This window comes from Tachypleus tridentatus, chromosome 6, assembly GCF_004210375.1.
Source record: "Tachypleus tridentatus isolate NWPU-2018 chromosome 6, ASM421037v1, whole genome shotgun sequence".
NCBI classification, from domain to species: Eukaryota; Metazoa; Arthropoda; class Merostomata; order Xiphosura; family Limulidae; genus Tachypleus; species Tachypleus tridentatus.
Window position 1 is genome coordinate 63,689,220 of NC_134830.1, and position 20,106 is coordinate 63,709,325.

Below are 20,106 nucleotides of genomic sequence, written 5' to 3' on the forward strand. Positions count from 1 at the left end.
TAGTGGTAAAATTTTACCATTATTTATTGTTTCAAACTTAATGTCTTCTCATGCTTTTCTCTATGATTGACAGAATAACACTCACGTGTTCCATAATATGCTAATTTTTCATGCTACAGAGTATGATTCATTATTACAATAATATAAATGAGATTATTAAAAGAATTAGTAAATAAATTTGTGTTTAAATTAACTATAAACTAACACAGTCCTATTCTGTTGTTTAGTCTACCTGTTTGTGAACTTGTATTTATACAAGATCAGTATTAATAATGTTTTAAAAAGGTTATTGATATATGTATACGTGAACACACAAGTTATTTAAAAATAAATTACTTTCTAGTTAGCTATGTTTGAAATTCTATCTTATCTCCAATGCAGCTTTTAAAACAATTTTCCTTTACTCCCATATTCTGTGTTTTAGCAGCACTTCCAATATAATTCTGAATACATGCATTGTACATTTAGATCTTTATTTCATTTTTAATTAAAAAAAATATTTATGTAACTTTTCTCTAATTTCAAAAAAATTAGAGATTTGGCACCTTTGACTTTCTAAAGTGACTTTTATTATCTCTTTCAGTTTCATAATGTTGAAAAGGAAGGTGTAATAGTATCATTAAGCCTGAATACTTTAAAGCATTCTCATTCTTTTCACAGAATGCATACAAGTTTTTGGAATGTATTTAGAATTATGCTTCCTTGTTTATGCTTTACAGGATCTTTACTAGTTTTGTTACAATTGGAATAAACTTCCATGAGTATAAACTTCTCACAATTTTTCAGCTATATCATTCTACAGACGAGCTGTTCAGCTTGTTCCAGACATTGAATTTAAGATGTTTGATAATTCTGGAAAGATGCAAACTGGTGAGATTTTTGTGTTTTGAAAGTGCTCTGACTATTCTTTTGCTTAATTAATTGAATGTGTATGAGATTAGTCTGTTACTGTATAAGTAATGCTGATCATAATTCCATATTTTATTGTGTATTTTCACAAAATGTGGTAAGTTTTTAGTCAACCCTAAAGTCTGTGTTGCTATTATATGTTTGTACTGAAGATATGCCCATGAAATGCTGAAGTCTGTTTGACAAGTCAGTGATGTTCATGGGAAGAATAAAAATATGTTTGTTCATTGTACGATTTAGAAGTTGCATTTGCATAACCTCTGCAACCTTCCGAATATATATTTTATTTTTTTCAGTAATCATTTATTTTATATCTGGTATTTTCTTTATAACACATACTCTTACAAAAGTAGCAGTGTAGGGCAAGATTATAAGATTAATGTTGATAACTCTGCCATTAAATGCACAATACCACATTGAATGGCACTCTGTACAAGGTTGAGGCATGGACACTTTGATGCCTACTCTTGCACCATGCACTAGTGTTCTGTATTGACTAGTTTTCAGTTTTAAAACCATATCATACTCCTTAAAAGATCTGTAAATTTGTGAAATCTATAACAATCACTAAGATTTTTGCTGTATCTGATGATTTATATCAATTGGAAGAGGTTTATTACTATTACTCAATACAGATTTTAAAATAATTTTAATATTTCAGTTATGTTTATTGTTATTTTATGCATGTAAGAGGTTTGTTTCCAAAACTTATATCCCCTCACACTACAGCTATTACTTAACTGCTAGGATTTCCTTCCTTTGCCCATCTAAACATCTGTCTGAATGTTTTACTCTTGTTCCACTCTTTTATTCCCCACTTAATTTCCCATGACTAAATTCCAAGTAGAGTTTCTCTAGGGCCTCTGAGGCTGCATTTGAGGGTGATCATGGACATTATGTAGAGAATTTATATTCACTTTTTTCCAGCACCTTCCTTTATTCTATTGACTACTCAGGAAATCACTTTGGAATCACCCACTTCAGGTTCCTTTTCTTTATTTGGCCAATTGATTGTGTAATATTTTGGGTACTTTCTCCAGTTGTTTTTTGAGTCTTCACTTTTCTTGATGGCTGAAAGGTCTGGGAGTGAACACTCAGTTTTCTCTCCATTCACTAATATTGCAGTTAATGTGGCGAGGTTTACTGCTCAATTACATGAAAGGACAGCAATGCTTTATCTTTCACAAGTGTTAGAACTATGTGATTTAACATACTACCACCAAGTGGATGCATATTCAGACTGTCAGAGAATATACCTGCTTCTGGAATTTTGAGGCCTAAGAACAGGATCTGTAGTGAACCTGAATAAATCACAATTTTCTAGGATTTATCCCACTTTGTGTACAGTGTTAATTTGTCTGTTATCCCTCCAACCTTTGTGGTTCCTCCACTAGGGTGCTAAGCTTCTATTGGTACACCCACAATGTATGAAGATGCATTTTGTATGGATAATACCCTCACTGGCCCCTCCTCTTTATCAATGTGAGATTCTAGCTGTAGTGTGAAAAGAGGTAAGTATGTTTTGAAAGTTAACATTTTCTTAAATTGAAAATGTATTTCCAATAATACTTACTAACTACCAAAATTTGTTTCTTTTCTCAAAGGCATAGCAGTGTTTACATAGTATGAGGGATATACCTAAGTTTTGACAGAAGAGGCTTAAGTGAATGTTGAGGAGCTCTTATTTTGCACCTCAAAATATTCATCAATATTGAAAGTTTAAGAAAGCCTTTCTTGGCATATTTTAACATTCAGCATTTGCTATGTTTCACTTGATTAATTAATTGGGAATTCATTGGCTATAGAAGTGTTTTATAGGCTGAAGTTAGAAGGTCGTGGGCTAAAGTAGAAAGTTAGTATAATTCAAGAAATGGCTCTTCACATCAACCTTGTGGTGGCTATTAAATTAGAAAGTTCAACTGTGTTTATATATTTATTGCTGTAGTGGTGGTCATTTTTTTCATAGCTAGTGCACTCTCTTGAGATGTATAAGATGTTTATGTGCCCTCCCACTACACTGTATGTATTGTTCTGTGTAAAGCTGTGACACCATTTATGAATGTGATTAATGTTAACTTATGCAGAATAACTGCAGTAATTTGAGATCCACTCAAAAAATATATGTATATTAATGCAGTCCAAATATCCTTTTAACCAGTGTGGGACTTTGGAACCATGACCCTGTAATTCCAACCCTGAGCAGTGGGACCTTTTCTTACCTGATTGGGAGCCTGGCTTATAATGATGACAGATCATGTCAAATAACACCTGAATGACATAATTTAGATTCTAGCTGAAGAGATAAAAGTGTGGCTGAGATTGGTTCAGTGATGTAGAACTAATTAGATAGTGGACAGACAAACACAGATTATTGTTCTTTATATAAATATATGAGACAGATTGCAAAGTTAGTGAGAGATTTCATAAACACAGAAGACATTATTAACAGTAATATTGATGAGCCAACTTTTCTGATATTTTTGCAGTGACAGATGTTTTTAATATCTTAAACTAGTTGTCTTAATGTCTGCTGCAGTTGAACATTCTCCATTTAAACATAAAGAACAGTATCTTATTTATTTCCTAGGAACCTTTTACCAATCATAGTTAAAAAAAAGAATTTCAGCTAATGTTTTCTTCCAACCTTTTTTCATGGTAATTTACTGTTTCTTAAGTTTTTATACCCAAGTACTTTGTTCTCACTTCTTTAAGCCAATAATTTGGTACCTGTAAAAAGTAGTTTTATTTATTTTCTTTTCTCAGTTTATATGATCTTTTACTTTCTTATTCTATGGTGTTTTCTTAATTTTCTTCATTAATTGTGTTTTGCTGAATTCGACAGTTTAACCAGTTATCTTTGAGTAGCAATTACATTGATTAGTGTGACATAAACTAATTAATTAATTGAAATTATGATTAAATCGATTGTCTTAAAATTGATCATTTAATCAAAGTTAAGGTTTTAGATTACTTCAATTATCCAAGTAATTAAAATGTTGTTGCCAAACTTATTCACCCTGTCTTTTTATTTTATGACAAAGCTACCTGTTACTGACAATAATTTTGAACTGCTTGAAATTGATCAGTTAATCTATTATGGCTTTTCCATTGGCTTAAAAAGCAAAATTAAGAAAATATGATTTTCAACAAGCCTTTACAAAAATAAAATAAGCAAATGCAACTATACAGGCCTAATCACAAATATTCATTTAAAAGCTCAAGATGTTAATTTTATTATCCAAAAATTTTATATCATCTGTGGTATCTAAATATGTTGGATTACTATACATGCAATTGCTTATATCTGTGAAAATTTTAAATGTAAAATTACAGTACTGGTTTAGAAATGGTGAACACAGATGGGTACTGTAGCTTACAATCAAAATTTAAACCACTGATCATTTGAAACTCATCAAATCCTCTCCCCTAGGATATGATGCTGAATTTCACTTAAACTGACAGATGGAAAACTGTCAAAATAATCCACTACTGAAGCAGAAGTTTTTGATTTTAATATTTTTAAAGAAATGTATCAATCATAAATCTGTTCTTGGATAAATACTGCAGGATTGAAATTTTTGGCCAGTATAGAAAGTATTGATACAAAATACACAATGGCATGCACAACAAAAAGCTGCATTGATTTCTGTGACAAGAACAATGAATTTTCTGACCAAAATAAATATGATTTTGCCAATAATCTTGTACTTAAAAATGCACAATTATAAGTTCACAAAAGAAATCTAAATGGTTGAGGCATTCATTTGTGTCAGCAGGCAGTTTTTAAGCGAACCAGTACAAAATGTAATAAAGTAATTAAATGAATAGAGTTGTAGTTTTTATTCAGCCTTTGAAAATAATACTAACTTCCAGTCTGTTAGTTCAGACTTCCTGTGTTTTTTCTCTATAAAAAATTCTCTGGTTTATTTTTGAAAGTAACAAGTGTTTGATTTAAAAACTCCATTAATAATAAAATAAATAAACTATTGTTCTGCTAATTGTATTAATATTTTTGGGAAATAAGTTGGTTTCCTTGGATTTTATTTAAAAAATCATTAGTTTATGTAAGTATGTTTATAGTAATGTTATTCTGGGTAAGTTTAGACTGCTGTGTGTAATTTTAGTTTAAATCTTTGTCAATATGTTATTTTTGACTAATTTAAAACTGTTTCTTTTACTCTCCTTCCAGGTAATGGAAGTGATTCATCTGATGACAGGTAAAGGGTAAACTTTTTAATGGTCACAACTCTGTGAAGTTACATTGCATTGTAGTAATTCTGAAATATTATGTTTAACTGAAACTAAACCAGTATTTGTACACTGTGCAATAAAATGCCTGGCTTATTTGTAGCATAAGAGAAATGTTGTTTTCATGAAAATAAGTATTCATTTCTCCAATAGCTCTAAGGTTCTTAATTTGTTAAATAATTCCTTAAAATTTTCAATAATAGCTTTAAAAAACACTGAGGTTTGAAAACATATTGTGTTTCTGGTCTTCTTTTAATGTTAGTTTCTGAATATGCTGTCCATCTTAGTCATGAAGTGATCTGATATTGTAATGTGAGAGTAGGTTAAGTTATTAAAAAATACATCATTAAACTAAATGTAGAAAAACTTTCTCTGATGTTATCCCAGTTTTCTTTTCAATTTGTGTTAAATTAGTATCAGGTTGACTACAATAATACACTAGTTACAACTCTTTTTTTTTTTTAACCCCTACCACCCCATCATCAGTAATTATGTATATGGATAGATCACACAAAACTTGACTCTCGTTTATATTAAACTGGATGTAAGGTATATTTACACGTTTTTACTGAAACTAAATTTCAGTTTGTTTTTTTGCCAGTGCTGTAGAAGAAGAAGTTTTGAATGCGGATGATGTTTCTGATTTGGTGACAAAATTTAATAATCTGTCAGCTCATTCTGGTTGTACCTTGATTTGTCAACCTGATATAGATCAAAAGGTAGATTAACTTCTCTCTTGATGAAATTTTTAAGAAACTTAACATGTACTTTTCAGTTTTTTTGGAGTTATTGTGTGATTGATTCCCAGTTTTTTTTTTTAATGTTTTTCTGCGTCTTACTTTATTGTATTAAATACAGTTAGCAGATAAATTTCTGTGGTTCTTAATAAATTGAAAGCATTTGTACACTTTTTATATATACATGATATTCCATGTAAATGGTTATGCTGTTCTATAACTGGTAATAAAGGTGATCATCAACTTTGATGTTAGTTAGCATTTATTCAGGGTCCCCAACATATTCCCCTAGGTGTGGATTTCTGTATGTGGTAAGGGGATCTCTCAGAGAAAGTTCTGTTAGTTCACTTTACCTCCTCTTGGATCTAAACATTTACTCACGTGTTTGCCGTGTATAGCAACTTGTGAAGGGGAGGGGAGGATCTTGGTGGTTGAGGGATCCAAACCTAACACACCACTTTGGCCTTGAATTCTTGTAGATGGGTAACCTTGAGGTGACCCCCCAGAGTCAGTCAACTTGAGAGATCTGCCCACTCAACCCAGGGCAGGGTTCATGGAGGTTGATAGATCTCCTTCAATTAAAAAAAAGATGTGGTCAAAAGCAGAAGGGCTTTCCACCCAATTTGCCTATAAATAAGTAAAAAAATACCACTTTGACACAGTGACACTGTGTCAAGATCATATCAAGCAATGATTGATTCTTACCATCCTATGTGCCTTTCCTTACAAGACACATTTCTGAAACCTGCTGATACAGTTACCTTTCAGCAATTTACTTTGTACAGAAATGACAGGTTGTGTGATGGAGGAGTGGCACTGCTGGTCGATTAGCATATGACCACCCTGTCTTTGCCACTTAACACATTCTTGGAGGCAGTAGCCATCCATGTCTCCTTTGGTCATACCATCACTGTTTTTCTCTCTACCTGTCTCCTGAAAAAAACCTGTGATGAATCAGACCTTGATGCTCTCATTGAACATTTACTATTTCCATTTTTAATCCTGGGGGACTTTAATGGGCATAATCCCATCTGGGAAGGTGCTAATATTGATGGGAGTGGTGCTCCATAGAACGTATGCTCTTAGATCACAACCTTTTACTTTTCCATACTGTTCTTATGCTTATTTTCATGCACCTGGTCAGTTTTTACTGTTGTTGATCTCTCACTCTGCTCCCCTTCACTATTCTCCCATTTTTCATGGAGGGTTGATAGTAACCCACGGGGCAGTGATAATTTTCCTATCATTTTGAGAAAAAATGGCTGTGGTTGGTGCCACTTGATTTGCATGCCCAGGAAGAAGTGGGACCAAGCCAACTGGCCCTTTTTCACTACTTTCATGGAACTTCATCCTGCTGTCATCTTTAAGCCATTGATAGATGACTGCATGGCAGCAGTGACTGACTGTATTATTCAGGCAGTTGCTCAGTGTATTCTTAAAACATTGACACATTTTTTACGGTAGCCATTTCTGTGGTGGAATCCTGCCTGCCACATGGCATGGAAGGCTCAAATAGGTATCTTCTGGATACCACTCCACATTTGTATTCACAGGAATGAGTTCACTGATACCATAACTAAATCTGTCTCCTGGTGCTATCACTACTGTGCCTGTTCTGTATATGGACTATGGTCCTATATTCAAGGTTTGGCTCCACGCCAGTTTGCAGTCGACTTGGAGTGAGCAACATGACAACAAGCTTTTCCATATAAAACCTTCTATTGGACTTTGGCCATCTTGTTTTCATAAGGATTGGAAAGAAGAATTCATAACTAGACTATACATTGGTCATAGTTTTTTAACTCATTGTTTTCTTTTATGTAGGACTGATACACCAATGTGTGGTTGTGTGACAACACTCAGGTCACTCTGATCTACATTTTACTATTGAGCTGTTATTACTACTCTGAATTATGGCACCATTTTAGATGTGTTTTGTCCATATGTTTATCACTGATGCTGGACAGTATCATTGGCAGTGGTGACACTGTCCACCTTACAAAGGCTTTTAGTTTTTTAAGGGCCATTGGCCTTTTTAACACTATTTAAGTTTTTAATTGAAAAATTGAACTTTGTTTTGTTTTAACATTATTCCTTTTTATGAATTTTAATAATTTTACTTTGATTTTTTTACTGGTTGCATTGCACCATAAAATGCCAACCAACCCCAATACATTCTAACTCGGGCTTTGACAAATATTTTCAGATCTGAAAGCCAGATGCTTTTAACCTAACTTCATTACTGTGTGAACTCTGGGAAGTAGGGTCTATGTTAGTATTTCGATTATTGGGTGCCTCCATTATCCACATTCCTCAATTATCTGTTGTTGTTGTTGTTTTTTTTCCTCACATTTTTTCCAAAAAGTTGTGCCATCACCATTCTAAACAGTAATTTACATGTTTTGGAAAAATTTTCACTTAGAGGTTAATTTGGGTTGCAAAAGTTCAGCTGTTGCATGGTATCTGGTGTCCTCATGTGCAGGATCTAACATGTTCAATTCATAAATCGGCCAATTCAAGCCTACCCTTGCTTTTTTAAGTTTCATTTTTTAGTTAAAGGCATAAATATAAAGTATTTGTAGCTTGTTTAACTTTATTTGATTTGTGATTAAAATTATACTGTACAAAAAATACATAAAACACACATTAGGATTTTTTAAAGATTTTACTCAACTTTAGTTGTTGTCTTTTATTCAGTGCTGTGAGATAGGTATCCTGTGACCACAGATGCATATTCAGTGCTGTGAGATAGGTGTCCTGTGACCAAAAATGCATATTCAGTGCTGTGAGATAGGTGTCTTATAGCCACAGATGCATATTCAGTGCTGTGAGATAGGTGCCCTGTAACCACATATTCAGACTGTGTTGAGATGTTGCATTATCTGCTTCCCTACAGATAATTGGTATTTTCAGTCTGTTTTAACAAAGGCCTTTTCATAATAATTACGAAGCATAGATTTGAGCAAATTTTCAACTTAAATTTCACTTGCATTGATAGGGTGTGAATGCATTTCAGCATCTAAAGAAAAAAAGTGTCAAAATTTAGGAGCTATTTACATCTACGTTAGTAATTTAATTAAACCAAACAAGCAATCAAAGGAAGAAGTATTATAAGAGAAAAAGTGGAATTGGACTCAAGTAACTCACAAAATTTGGAGAAATTAGGAGTGACCAACTGATTAAATTACTCTTGGCTTTTATGGTTATGTTTGTGTTATCTGTGTATGTTTTTTAACTTTCACAGCCACAGTGTTATACTAATAATCACATGATATCAACAGCCACGTTTTGTTAGTATTGCCTGAACTAACTGCCTTTGGTCCTGTCTGAACCTAAACATGCACACTGATTGGTTGAATTGAGAAAAAGAAGAAAAACAGATTGTTGCAAAATTTGGAACTTGTTGTGTAACTACAGTGCTTAATATCTGAGAAAAACAAAAAAACAAAGAAATTCTGAATTTGCCATTAAAATCCAAGAAGCAACGTTCAATTTAAGACTGTAAAAATAGTTCTGGACTTTTAAGAGTCCAGAACTATTCTAGATTTAATTTCTGTTAAGTACAATCTTAAGCATGAAAAAATACTAAGTGCCACAAATATTTTGTAAGTAAGGTGATCTGATGCCAAGGATTTGCTAAGGTTTGTTATAACCAAAATTATTATTCTACTTTGATATAAAAATTCTAAAAATTAACAATAGAAATTTAACATCAATATTGTGGTAGCTCTTTTATATGTATTTGTTTTAAAAGAATTGATTCCAATTAAAAGTTTATTTAAAATGTTTTCCTGCTCTGTTTTGTTTTGCAAATTAAGTTTTATTTTCTAAAATTCAAATTATTCATTTAGTTTCCTTTGTGTTATCTTAATTTTTATTTTTTACCAACACTGAAGCTTATTGCATTTTTTGAAGTTCATGTGAAAATAATGTGCTCTCAGGAGTTAAGGCTATTGAGTAGTTAATATTTTATCATAGCTTCCATATAAAAAAACAGTGAGGATATCTTACTAATTTATTCAGTTTATGCTTAATTAACTTATTATTATGGCATAGCTTTGACTTATCAACCTGACATATAAATACTGTTTAGCTTTGGGAGTTTTTATGATCTTCTAGATATTAATCCTTAACTAATAAACATGCTCAAACCAGTTCTCTGAGCTAGCTTGGGTGTACTGTAATACATCAGTAATATTGCAGTCATCTTTACTGAAACAGAATACATACATTTGAATGTTACCAGTTCACATGCAAGTGATAAGTAATCCACAATGTCTTTTAGGTATGAGAATGCAAAATGGTATGCATTAGCTCCTAGGTTATGTTTTGTAACTTGCAATATAATCTGTGTATGAGTTGTTACTGTAAACAAATGCTTTTATTTGCTTGTATTATATCCACATCCAAAAGAAAAATTTATTCAACTCAAGATTACACAAAATAATATGTAGAGTTATTACATAAAGTTTTTTTTATTAATTTTAGAAGTATTTTGTAACTGTATCATTTAGCAGTTGCAATAGTCTGAAGCTTATACATGATCATGTCAACAGTATGATACTAGAACAGATTATGGCATTAAATTAATGCATTATAGGATTTCAGTGGTTACTTGTAGGCCTAAGTGTGTCATAATTAGGCTAAATATTAAGTTGGGATATCAACTATGTCTGTGCCACTTAAGGCAAATCTTTACATATAATTTGTAACTTTTATTTTACTGATCTTTGGAATGGTATCAGTATGGGAATAACGTATACTAAGTTCTTGGTTTAAAGGCTGTAGGATAAAAGTATTTTAAATTTTGTAAATAACTTTTAAATATTTTTAACAGTACAAGGCACAACATTATGATTATTTTTAGTATGGTCATCATATCCAAGAGTAAAAACGTTTTATAAACAAAGACTGTACTCATACTCTCTGATAGCCCAGTGATAGAATACTAGCCTTGTTAGCCAGAGGCCTTGGATTCAAGTTCTAATGCTGGAGTTGTATTTTGCTTAAAATATAATATTAAATGTTTTTTTTGTCTAGAAAGATGACCTGATAATTCAAAAATTACAGAGGAAGCTTTGATCTATATCCTCAATAGCTTAAAGTGTGTTCTTAGATTCCAGTATTAATATACATTAATATGAGCTGTTATGGTACTGTTAAGTAATATGTATCTCGGGACGGCTGGAATGGGTATGAACCTGAAGATGACCTAAGAAGGTCAAAACATTGTTCTCTGCTTCATCAATAAAAGTGTTAATACCCATACCAGTCATCCTGAGATGCACTTTTACTTCAAATGGGTTTCTTGTTGTCACAAACTGATGAGCAATGTGTTTCTACAGATCATGCATTTTATAGAAGTGTAATAATTTCATATACCATATTGGATGTCATTGTTTTGGGACTATTGTAGCAATAAAGCTGAATAAATATGCCAGACTGGATTATGAACTTAAGTTGAGAGAATGTCATATGGATAATTCTCTATTGTTTGATCCATATATCATTACACAACATTAAATGCCACAGTAATGTGCATGAATTATCTAGTTTTGAACAAATAGTTTGCAGTAAGTTGAGTGTACATCAATTAAATTTTATTGTGAAAATAAATAACAAAGCATAAAATGTGACATGTATATACCTCACTAGAATGGGGTTTTAATTGGAAATACATGCAAAATTAAAATTGTTATTCACTGTTATGACACAAGTTATTGTAATTAATGTTTTAATTAAATTGTTTTTGATAAACTTGTGTGTTATACAATTATAGTTTAATTACAGTACTTAGAGGGTGTATTTTTTCTATAACTGTCAGTCTTCTCCAGGCAGTGTGTGAGATTGAAGAATTTTTATTTTTAATTATTTGAATCTTATATTTTTAACATGATTCAATCTGTTTTTCTCATTTTCTTAATGGTTAGAAGCATATGTGATGACCTAAATTTAATTTCTAATTAGGTTTTCTTTTATTATTATTATTACTAGATATTGATTACTGAATAAACTGTATCCTACATTTACTCTACTGTCATCTTCAGGGAAGCCCTGTGATGAATTGTGTTTTTTTGTGGTAGTGGTTAGAAGTCAGTCCTAGGTTTTCTTGAGAGAATGGCTGATGTGCTTTCACCTCCTCCAAGGTTTCCCACAGTAAGATTGAAACAACTACGAGGTCTGTTAAAAAAATACGAGGACTGTTTGAATTGCGTGGCTCCAGTTGGTTCCATGGGAATCCGCTTGGTGTCGCTAGGTTCACACAGATCAGCTGATTATGACGCCATTTCCTGATTGCAGATATCTTCATTTGTGTATTAGCTACGCGGTTTTAAGTGAAGTGCGATTTTTTTGTTTGGCGGATTTCAGAATGAATGACATGAAGGGACAACGACTTGCTGTGAAATTTTGTGTTAAACTTGGAAAATCTGCAACTGAAACTTTTGCTATGCTATGCTATTCAGAAAAGAAACAGGTAAGTTAGTGAATATGAAAAAAGTGAAGTTAGACTATGTTACTGTCAGTTTAGCATAAGACAATTTCTTAAGTGAAAGTTTCACAGTTGGCATTGCAACAACATAGATAAAAAAGAATAATTTGTCTTGCCAATTGGGTTCTAAAGTAACTGAACCTAACAGTGTGGACTTTGACAAAAAAGGGAATTATTTAAAGCTCTAGATTACTATGGTAACAAATAGTGTTACCAACAGCTTACGGTGATGTTGCTATGAAGCGTACGGCATGTTTCAAGTGGCATGAACGTTTTAAGTATGGTTGACAGTCCATTGAAGATGATGAGTGTCCTGGGATGTCCTTCCACGTCAACTGACGACCCACACGTCGACAAAATCAACACCCTTGTGCGGACAAATCGACGTCTGACTGTCAGGGAGCTTGCTGAAGAGTGTGGGATATCAGTTGGATCTTGTTACAAGATTTTGACTGAAAAATTGAAGATGCACCGCGTTGCTGCGAAATTTGTGCCTCAGAACTCGTGAGTTTTTGGCCAAACACTCGATCACTGTTCTTCCTCACCCCCCCTACTCACCTGACCTTGATCCTTGCAATTTTTTCTTGTTCCCCAAACTCAAAAGACCCTTGAAAGGAAGAAGATTTGAGACGATTCCCCGAGATTAAGGCAAATGCGATGAAGGAGCTGGAGGACATTACAAAAGAAGCGTACCAGGACTGTTTCAACAAGTGAAAACACCGTTGGGATAAGTGTGTGCATTGGGGAGGAGAGTACTTTGAAGGGGTCCCAGACCTGTAACTTCTAAATAAAGTACATTTTGTTTTATGACGTCAGTCCACGTTTTTTGAACAACCCTTGTATTTGAATAGCAGAGATGAAGACCTTACAGTGAAATGGAATGATATGAAGATGATGGGTTAAAAACCAAATTCAAGAAGAGAGAAAAGGAAGGTAAAAGAAGTTTGTTACATCCATGCAAATAATAAACTGTGGATCATCCTAGCACAGAAGTCGGCAAAACATGGATGTCTTTCTTGAAAATATTCATAAAGATAGTTCCTAGATGAATAAGTATCACCCATCTCTCTCAGCATTACTCAGGTTCTAATCCTTCCACTGCTACCACAGAACACATTCTTTCAAGGACTTTTCTGAACATGAGAGTAGAACACCAGATGTAAAGTAAGATATAGAAGTTTGTAATTAATACTTAGTAATAATAATTAGTGGCAATTTATTAATTAGGCTTAGGTGATCATTGAGTCTTCTGACCATGACCATGACTGATATCAGCATCACAAATTTACTGTGTCTATGTTTGGTTAATTATGATAAGGTTGATGTTTTTTCATTAACATAAACTTAACTTTTTTATATGTATATCTTAGACTACTCATATATCTGCACTGCCAAGAGAAGTCTTCATGTACATATTGAGATGGTTGGTGTCAAGTGACTTTGATTTTCATTCATTAGAACAGGTCTCTATGGTAAGTTACTTTGACTTGTTGGAACAGATTTGATGTTTTGTGCATATTTTTGTAGTTTTATTTAGTTTCATATTTCTGTTGACTATTTTTCATCAGAAGTTATTTTTCAGTTCAAAGTTTTATTGATACAAGATGAAACAACAGTGTTTGGGCAAAATGACTCAGACCATCCTCTTAGAATTCTGAATTCCTTTTCACAGAGAGTTTTAATTTTAGTCTGGCAGGTATGTGCAACATATAGTAAAAAAATTATGGGTTTATATGAAGAAGCATGACATTTGGCACAGTTGTAGAACTTGGCCCAGAGAATATGTTTTAGAAATGGAACTGTTGTGAAAATGTCCTTTGTTAACTTCGGCAGCCACAAATGAGATTTTCTGAAGGGTGGTCTTAAGAGCTACAACATTGTTCAGTATGTGGAGAATACCAGTCTCTCATGCTGTTTTGACGTATTAGGCTGTCCATACATCTGTATCACACATGCTTCAGTAAATTGTGTTATTTTTAGTTGTGTAATAGTAATAGTTTGGAAAAGTCGTTGCAATGATTAAAGATAAGAATATATTTGTAATGTATAATAACTTAGTTATTAGATTTGAAAAAAAAGTTGGGCTAATAGAATTTCACTTACAACTTACACATCAGAAACAATAAAACAAAAATCAAAAACCTAGAAGTAAGTAGAAGTTAAAGACATTGATTTTTATCACTATATATATTAGACAATTCTAATAAATTGTTTCTGTTCTAAAGGTATTTTTAACTTGTAAAAACTTTTCAGTAACATCTTGAATATATTGAAGTCTGTTTGTAGCCTTTGTTTTAATTTCTAGACTTAAGTATATTTTTCACTGATGGCAGTATTAGAACTTCCTTTATAATGTAAAACTAGCCAAATTTGCTGAAATTGTATAAATTTAAAAATAATTAATTAGTTGCACTCTTATATTTCTTTTGTTTATTTTTTGGAACGTAGGTTTTGTGAAACAAATCAGAAATAATAATTTTTTATATAATATTTTTTGCATAATGAAATAATTATAAGTTAATAATGTATAGTCTTAAAAGAAATTATTTAAACTATAGTATAAAAATTACATTAATCAGTTAGTTTTTGTTATTTAATAGATAAAAGTACCAATTGTTTGAAAAGGAGCTTTTTTTGCTTCTTTAACATTTATATCCAACTGCTTTTGAAACATATTGGTAGTGTAAAGAAGAAATAAAACTTTTTTCTAACAATACACTATCAAAAGAGGGCATAAACAGAGATTTAGGAATTAAACTTTTTTTTTATATTGCTTATTTATCTTTGGATTTAATATTCTAGTTGGCATAAGTACATGTAAAACAGTTATTTTGGGGTCAAGCCTCAGTTTAATATTATAGACTACTTTTTTTAAAGATTTAATATTTCCATATCTTTTGTTCATAGAAACTGTCTAAAGACACTACATAACTGTTGAACACTTTGAAGTATGATCAGTTGTTATTTTCTGTTGTTATTTTTAAACAGGAATAACAAAGTACAAGTTTGTTGGTTAATAATAATTTCAAATGATTTGCCCAAAAATATTACAACATGGAAAATCTTTAAGAACTAAGTATAAGTAAGTTAATGTTCATGAGCTCTGGTCATTAGAGATTTACTGGAGCTAAGTCAACATTAAAAAGGTCTACTGTAGAAAAGAAATGTCAACCAGTTATACTTCACAAGATATATTTTGCATAGTCATTGATGGTTTGGCAATCCTATTTGTAATACAGTGAACAGCAAGTGGTATGAAGAACTTTTCTAACAATTTTAAAATCTACTTTAAATACTGGCTGTAGAAATGTTCATCTTGTACATGATAGATATAAAGACTTCAGTAGAAAGAATGTGAAGAGATCTAGCAAGAAACGGTTGATATTTTTTGTGATGAACTCACTCAAGATGAGAACTTTCATTAGAGTTTCATGCATAACCACAATGTATTATCATAAGTAGTGGCAGCACCCCAATTCAAAGGAATAGATGTTATTTCCACCTCTTCCAAAGCAGATAACAACATACCTGTACAAAAAATAGTAATGCCAGGAAAAGAAGAACCTGTGGAATAATGATGTTATCAGATGATGTATACACATTTTCCCCTCTGTTTATATCTTTCTTATTCATGGAATTGTAAGTCCAGCAGAGAGCTGGAACAAAGTGTGGCACTATGATAATGCTGAAGTTCAGTGCTTTGGCAGCAAAAATCAGAAGCTTATGTTGAAAATGTAAAGATGACCAACCTTGGAAACATGCTCTGGGAGGATTTGGGTGGTGCAGTAGCCTGACAAAATAACTTTAAAATTACCTGAAGAAGAGAGATGACTGAAACGTTTGGCACTGCGTAATTCATGACATTTTAATAAACCTTCTGTAACTTTTTATATGTTGGTGGTTTTTAATGGCAGTTGTGTAACTTGTGTATGATAACAGGGTAGTTAATTTATATATATTTAATCTAAATCAAACATATTTTTTGAGGTATTTGTAAAAATAGAACTTGCATAATAGTTTGTCACAAACTATAACTACAGATTAGTAATCTGACCACAGGGAATGATTAGTAAAAGCTATGTTATAAGTTGATATTTCAGTTCCTATAATTGTCATATACACATAGGAACAGCAAATATCTAGGTTAATAAATGTTATTAATAAAAAGAAAACATATTTTTCTGTATGCTGCTTAAAACAAATTTTCTTTCAAAAATATATTTTTGGTAGGAAGGGATTTTTTTTTGGAACATTATTTGTAGACATTTATAATAGTGTATGCTACTTGTTTTTCTTCCTTTGAGGTTTCTCGGGGATTTTACTTATGTGCTCGAGACCCTGAAATATGGCGTTTGGCATGCTTAAGGTGAGTATTATAATTCAAAAAGTTTTGGTGAGAATTTGTGTGGAAGTTTCTCAAAAAATAAACTTACTTTATTTTACTAGTAAAACTTGTATGAATTCTGTATTGTTATTTTTCAAACATTTATTTATGTCTGACAAGAAGCTAATGTATAGTTATGTATAATAATTTCTAGGGTATGGGATGTTAACTGTGGTCATCCCAACAAATATGGAACCTGGAGAGACATGTACCTGCAGAGACCCAGGCTCAGGTTTAATGGTTAGTGTATTTGATATTTAATTTTTTTGTTAAAGTTCTGAATAATCAGTGAATATTTTAATTCTTTCTTGGTACTTTATTTCAATAACTGGTGTCTTAATTTTAGTTAAGTTGTCAACTGTGTAAGTATATCACTGCTGTATTGTTTATAGTATTTCTGACAAATGATTTGACTTCTGTTAAAATTTAAATGAGTTAAGTTAATCTATTCATAATAGTTTAATTTTTATGTGATAGGTAAAGAATTGTTTGTGCATAAATCTGTACTCAGATTGGTAGACAAAAATATTTAAATATATTATCACATGAAGAATAACTCTTTTTGTAGTGCCTTCTGGTGTTCCGTGGAAGTACGTAATTTAAACTTTATTGTCATTAACTAGGTGCATACATCAGTAGGACAACTTATGTGAGGTATGGGGAAGCAATGTTTCAGGATGCCAGCTACAGGCCGTGCTATCTAGTGGAATACTACCGTTATTTACGATTTTTCCCTGATGGTAAGTTCAATGAATATAAGTGGAAAAAGTTATTTTCATTACTTAAATTCTGGGAAGAAATAAAATAAAATCTGAGAATCAAACATATACAGATTTTAAATAATTTTTAAACATTGCTAAATAAAGAATGTGTAAGAAATGATCTTAACATCAGAAAATAGTTTGTGTATGGCAGAAATCCTGTGTTTAAGCAAATGGTAAGAGTAAAACTCAACTTTTATTAAAGAAAATTTAAAGTAAGGTGTTCAAAAAGAAATTGAGCAAAAAAATAACTATACTGAGAAAATAAGCAGGTGCAAATAATTTTAATATGGGGGAAGATTACAGTAGTAATAAGATATTTATTATATGAGTAGTAAAAATAAATAAAGTAAGGGTAATGTAGGGATGGGAGTGTCAAAAGCTACAGAAACATGGTATGGATGAATACACAAAAACATACAAAAACTTCCTATATAAGTAGACAAATCTTTCCAATGAAAACGTTTATCTACAACTAAATGTTGAATTCTTTTCAGGTTTGAATAAAAGCATTTAAACTGAATGATGCTGTGAAGCCTTACAATGGCTTTTTACATAAGTTTGTAATATTGACTCAGTAACTGTTTATGTAAGGATTTTCTTATTATTTACACATAATTATTCCTACCTTGTTTCTGTACTTTTCGGTATTGTCATCTTCATGTAATCATTACATTTTTCAAGATGTTTTTTTTTATTACTTGTTCTCCTCTTTTTTCTTTTTTTTTAAACAATACCAATAAATATTCTATAATGAATAGCAGTTGGTATGAAGGCAATGGTTTTAGACTGGTCTGATGAGTTCATGTGTTGAAGTAAGTGAAATGATATACTGCTTCTGCTTTCCCCAAGTTACAATTCAACATTTTGGTGTATAAATCGTTGCAACAACTTCAAGCATTGGTGAGCTAGCCCTCCTCACACCACAATCAGAGTAATACCAGAACATTTGACTCTTGTGCTATTTGTGGTTCTCTACTTTAACAATGTTTTTTGGCTAAACCAAAAGTCTTATAACTTTTGAAAACTGCAAAAACCTAAATTGTTTGTAAATGTCTCTTAGATTACTATTATAAGAGAGATTTGAAACCATGATGAGCAATACATTTGTGTCGGCATTCTGTTGTTGGACCATCCCCTCATATTAAACACTACCATGCTTAGCAGTAAAAATAATTTTTTGTTACAATTTTTAGTTCACAATGTGATGTGTTTGGAATACTTTTACAATTAGATTAATAGTTTTATTTTGTGTTTAAATGCTGAATGTTATAGAAGATCAATATGAATACAGTATTAAAGCAGTAAATATTAATAGTTTTTCAAACTACCTCAGAAATAGGTACGTGAAAATCAATAATTATTTAAATATTTCTATTTCTTTTACAGTAAAGTCTTTAATTTCTATTTTAAAATTACTCGTTGGTGTCTGTTTGTTGTTGGGCACAAAGCTACACAACTGTTTCTGATTTGTTTACCATAGGTGTCAATACCCAATTTTTGTGTTATTGCCCTCAGACTTACAGCTGAACAATCATGATTGTTTAGTTTAAGTTTATATTACAGTAAATCATTATTAAACTCCTTTTTTAACATATTTGGTATTAGGTACACAGTGTTTTTCTGAACCTTAATAAAAAAATTGGTGTAAATAATGTTTTATCTATTTGTATAAAATTTGATATTTTTTGTACTTTTGCTAGAATTTCAGTTTTTTTTTAAGTAGGGCTAATTTTTGGTTATTGAGGGAAAAAGTACCCAAAATTCAGTGCTAATTTTAACTTTTTCAGGTTTGGTATTTATGTTGACTACACCTGATGATCCTTACCAATCTCTTGCAAAATTACGCCATCGAAAGGTTCGTCACACAACAGTGCTTACTGGCCACTATCGACTGTTGGGTAGTTTTGTGTCTATTGTTGCAAAACGACCAAAAGTTGAGCTCCCTGTAGGTAGCAACTATTTCCGTTATCGCCGTAACAAACAGAATTTGTCTCATGATCCAGGGGAACAACAGTATCACCTGGTGGGTGACTTTTATATATTTCTGTTCAATTTATAAAGTTTTAAATATATTTAGTAAAAGGGGTATATTGTTTCTGATGTTTGTGAGGATTCATTCATCATTTTTGGTAAATATCTGTTAATAACTGCTACATCAACCAGCCTGACATCTTTTAGTACTGAGCTTTGGTTGGTCAGGGGAAGGGGGTCATTCCAGAAACTGGTGATCCAGTAGATATTGATGAATAAAGCTTGGCACAACCTCTAAAGGAATAAAGAAAAACTATTAATGAAAATATGACATAATAAAATCTATATGAATTGTATTCTGGTGGTACTATACTGGATACTAAACCACCCTACTTGTTTCTAATCTTCATTGCAGAAGTGGTATTTTTATAAATAAAATCTGTATGAATTGTATTCTGGTGGTACTATACTGGATACTACACCATCCTACTTGTTTTTAATCTTCATTGCAGAAGTGGTATTTTTATAAATAAAATTTATATGAATTGTACTATTGTGGTATTACACTGGATACTACACCATCCTACTTTTTTTAAATCTTCA

At 31.8% G+C, this 20,106-nt stretch overlaps 1 protein-coding gene across 3 annotated transcripts in view; it reads left to right on the forward strand.

Moving 5' to 3' along the window:
- Positions 1-20,106, forward strand: part of LOC143252687 (F-box only protein 9) — a 48,671-nt gene that overhangs the window by 15,386 nt on the left and 13,179 nt on the right. For all 3 annotated transcript variants that reach the window (XR_013029105.1, XM_076505216.1, XM_076505217.1), the window contains exons 4-11: positions 787-870; positions 5,099-5,126; positions 5,759-5,876; positions 13,755-13,856; positions 16,689-16,750; positions 16,923-17,008; positions 17,392-17,508; positions 19,320-19,555. Coding sequence is in view for 2 of the 3 variants with exons in the window: in XM_076505216.1 (XP_076361331.1) it covers positions 787-870; positions 5,099-5,126; positions 5,759-5,876; positions 13,755-13,856; positions 16,689-16,750; positions 16,923-17,008; positions 17,392-17,508; positions 19,320-19,555 (833 nt within the window). In the remaining variant the exon portion in view is untranslated. The remainder of the gene's footprint in view (positions 1-786; positions 871-5,098; positions 5,127-5,758; positions 5,877-13,754; positions 13,857-16,688; positions 16,751-16,922; positions 17,009-17,391; positions 17,509-19,319; positions 19,556-20,106) is intronic.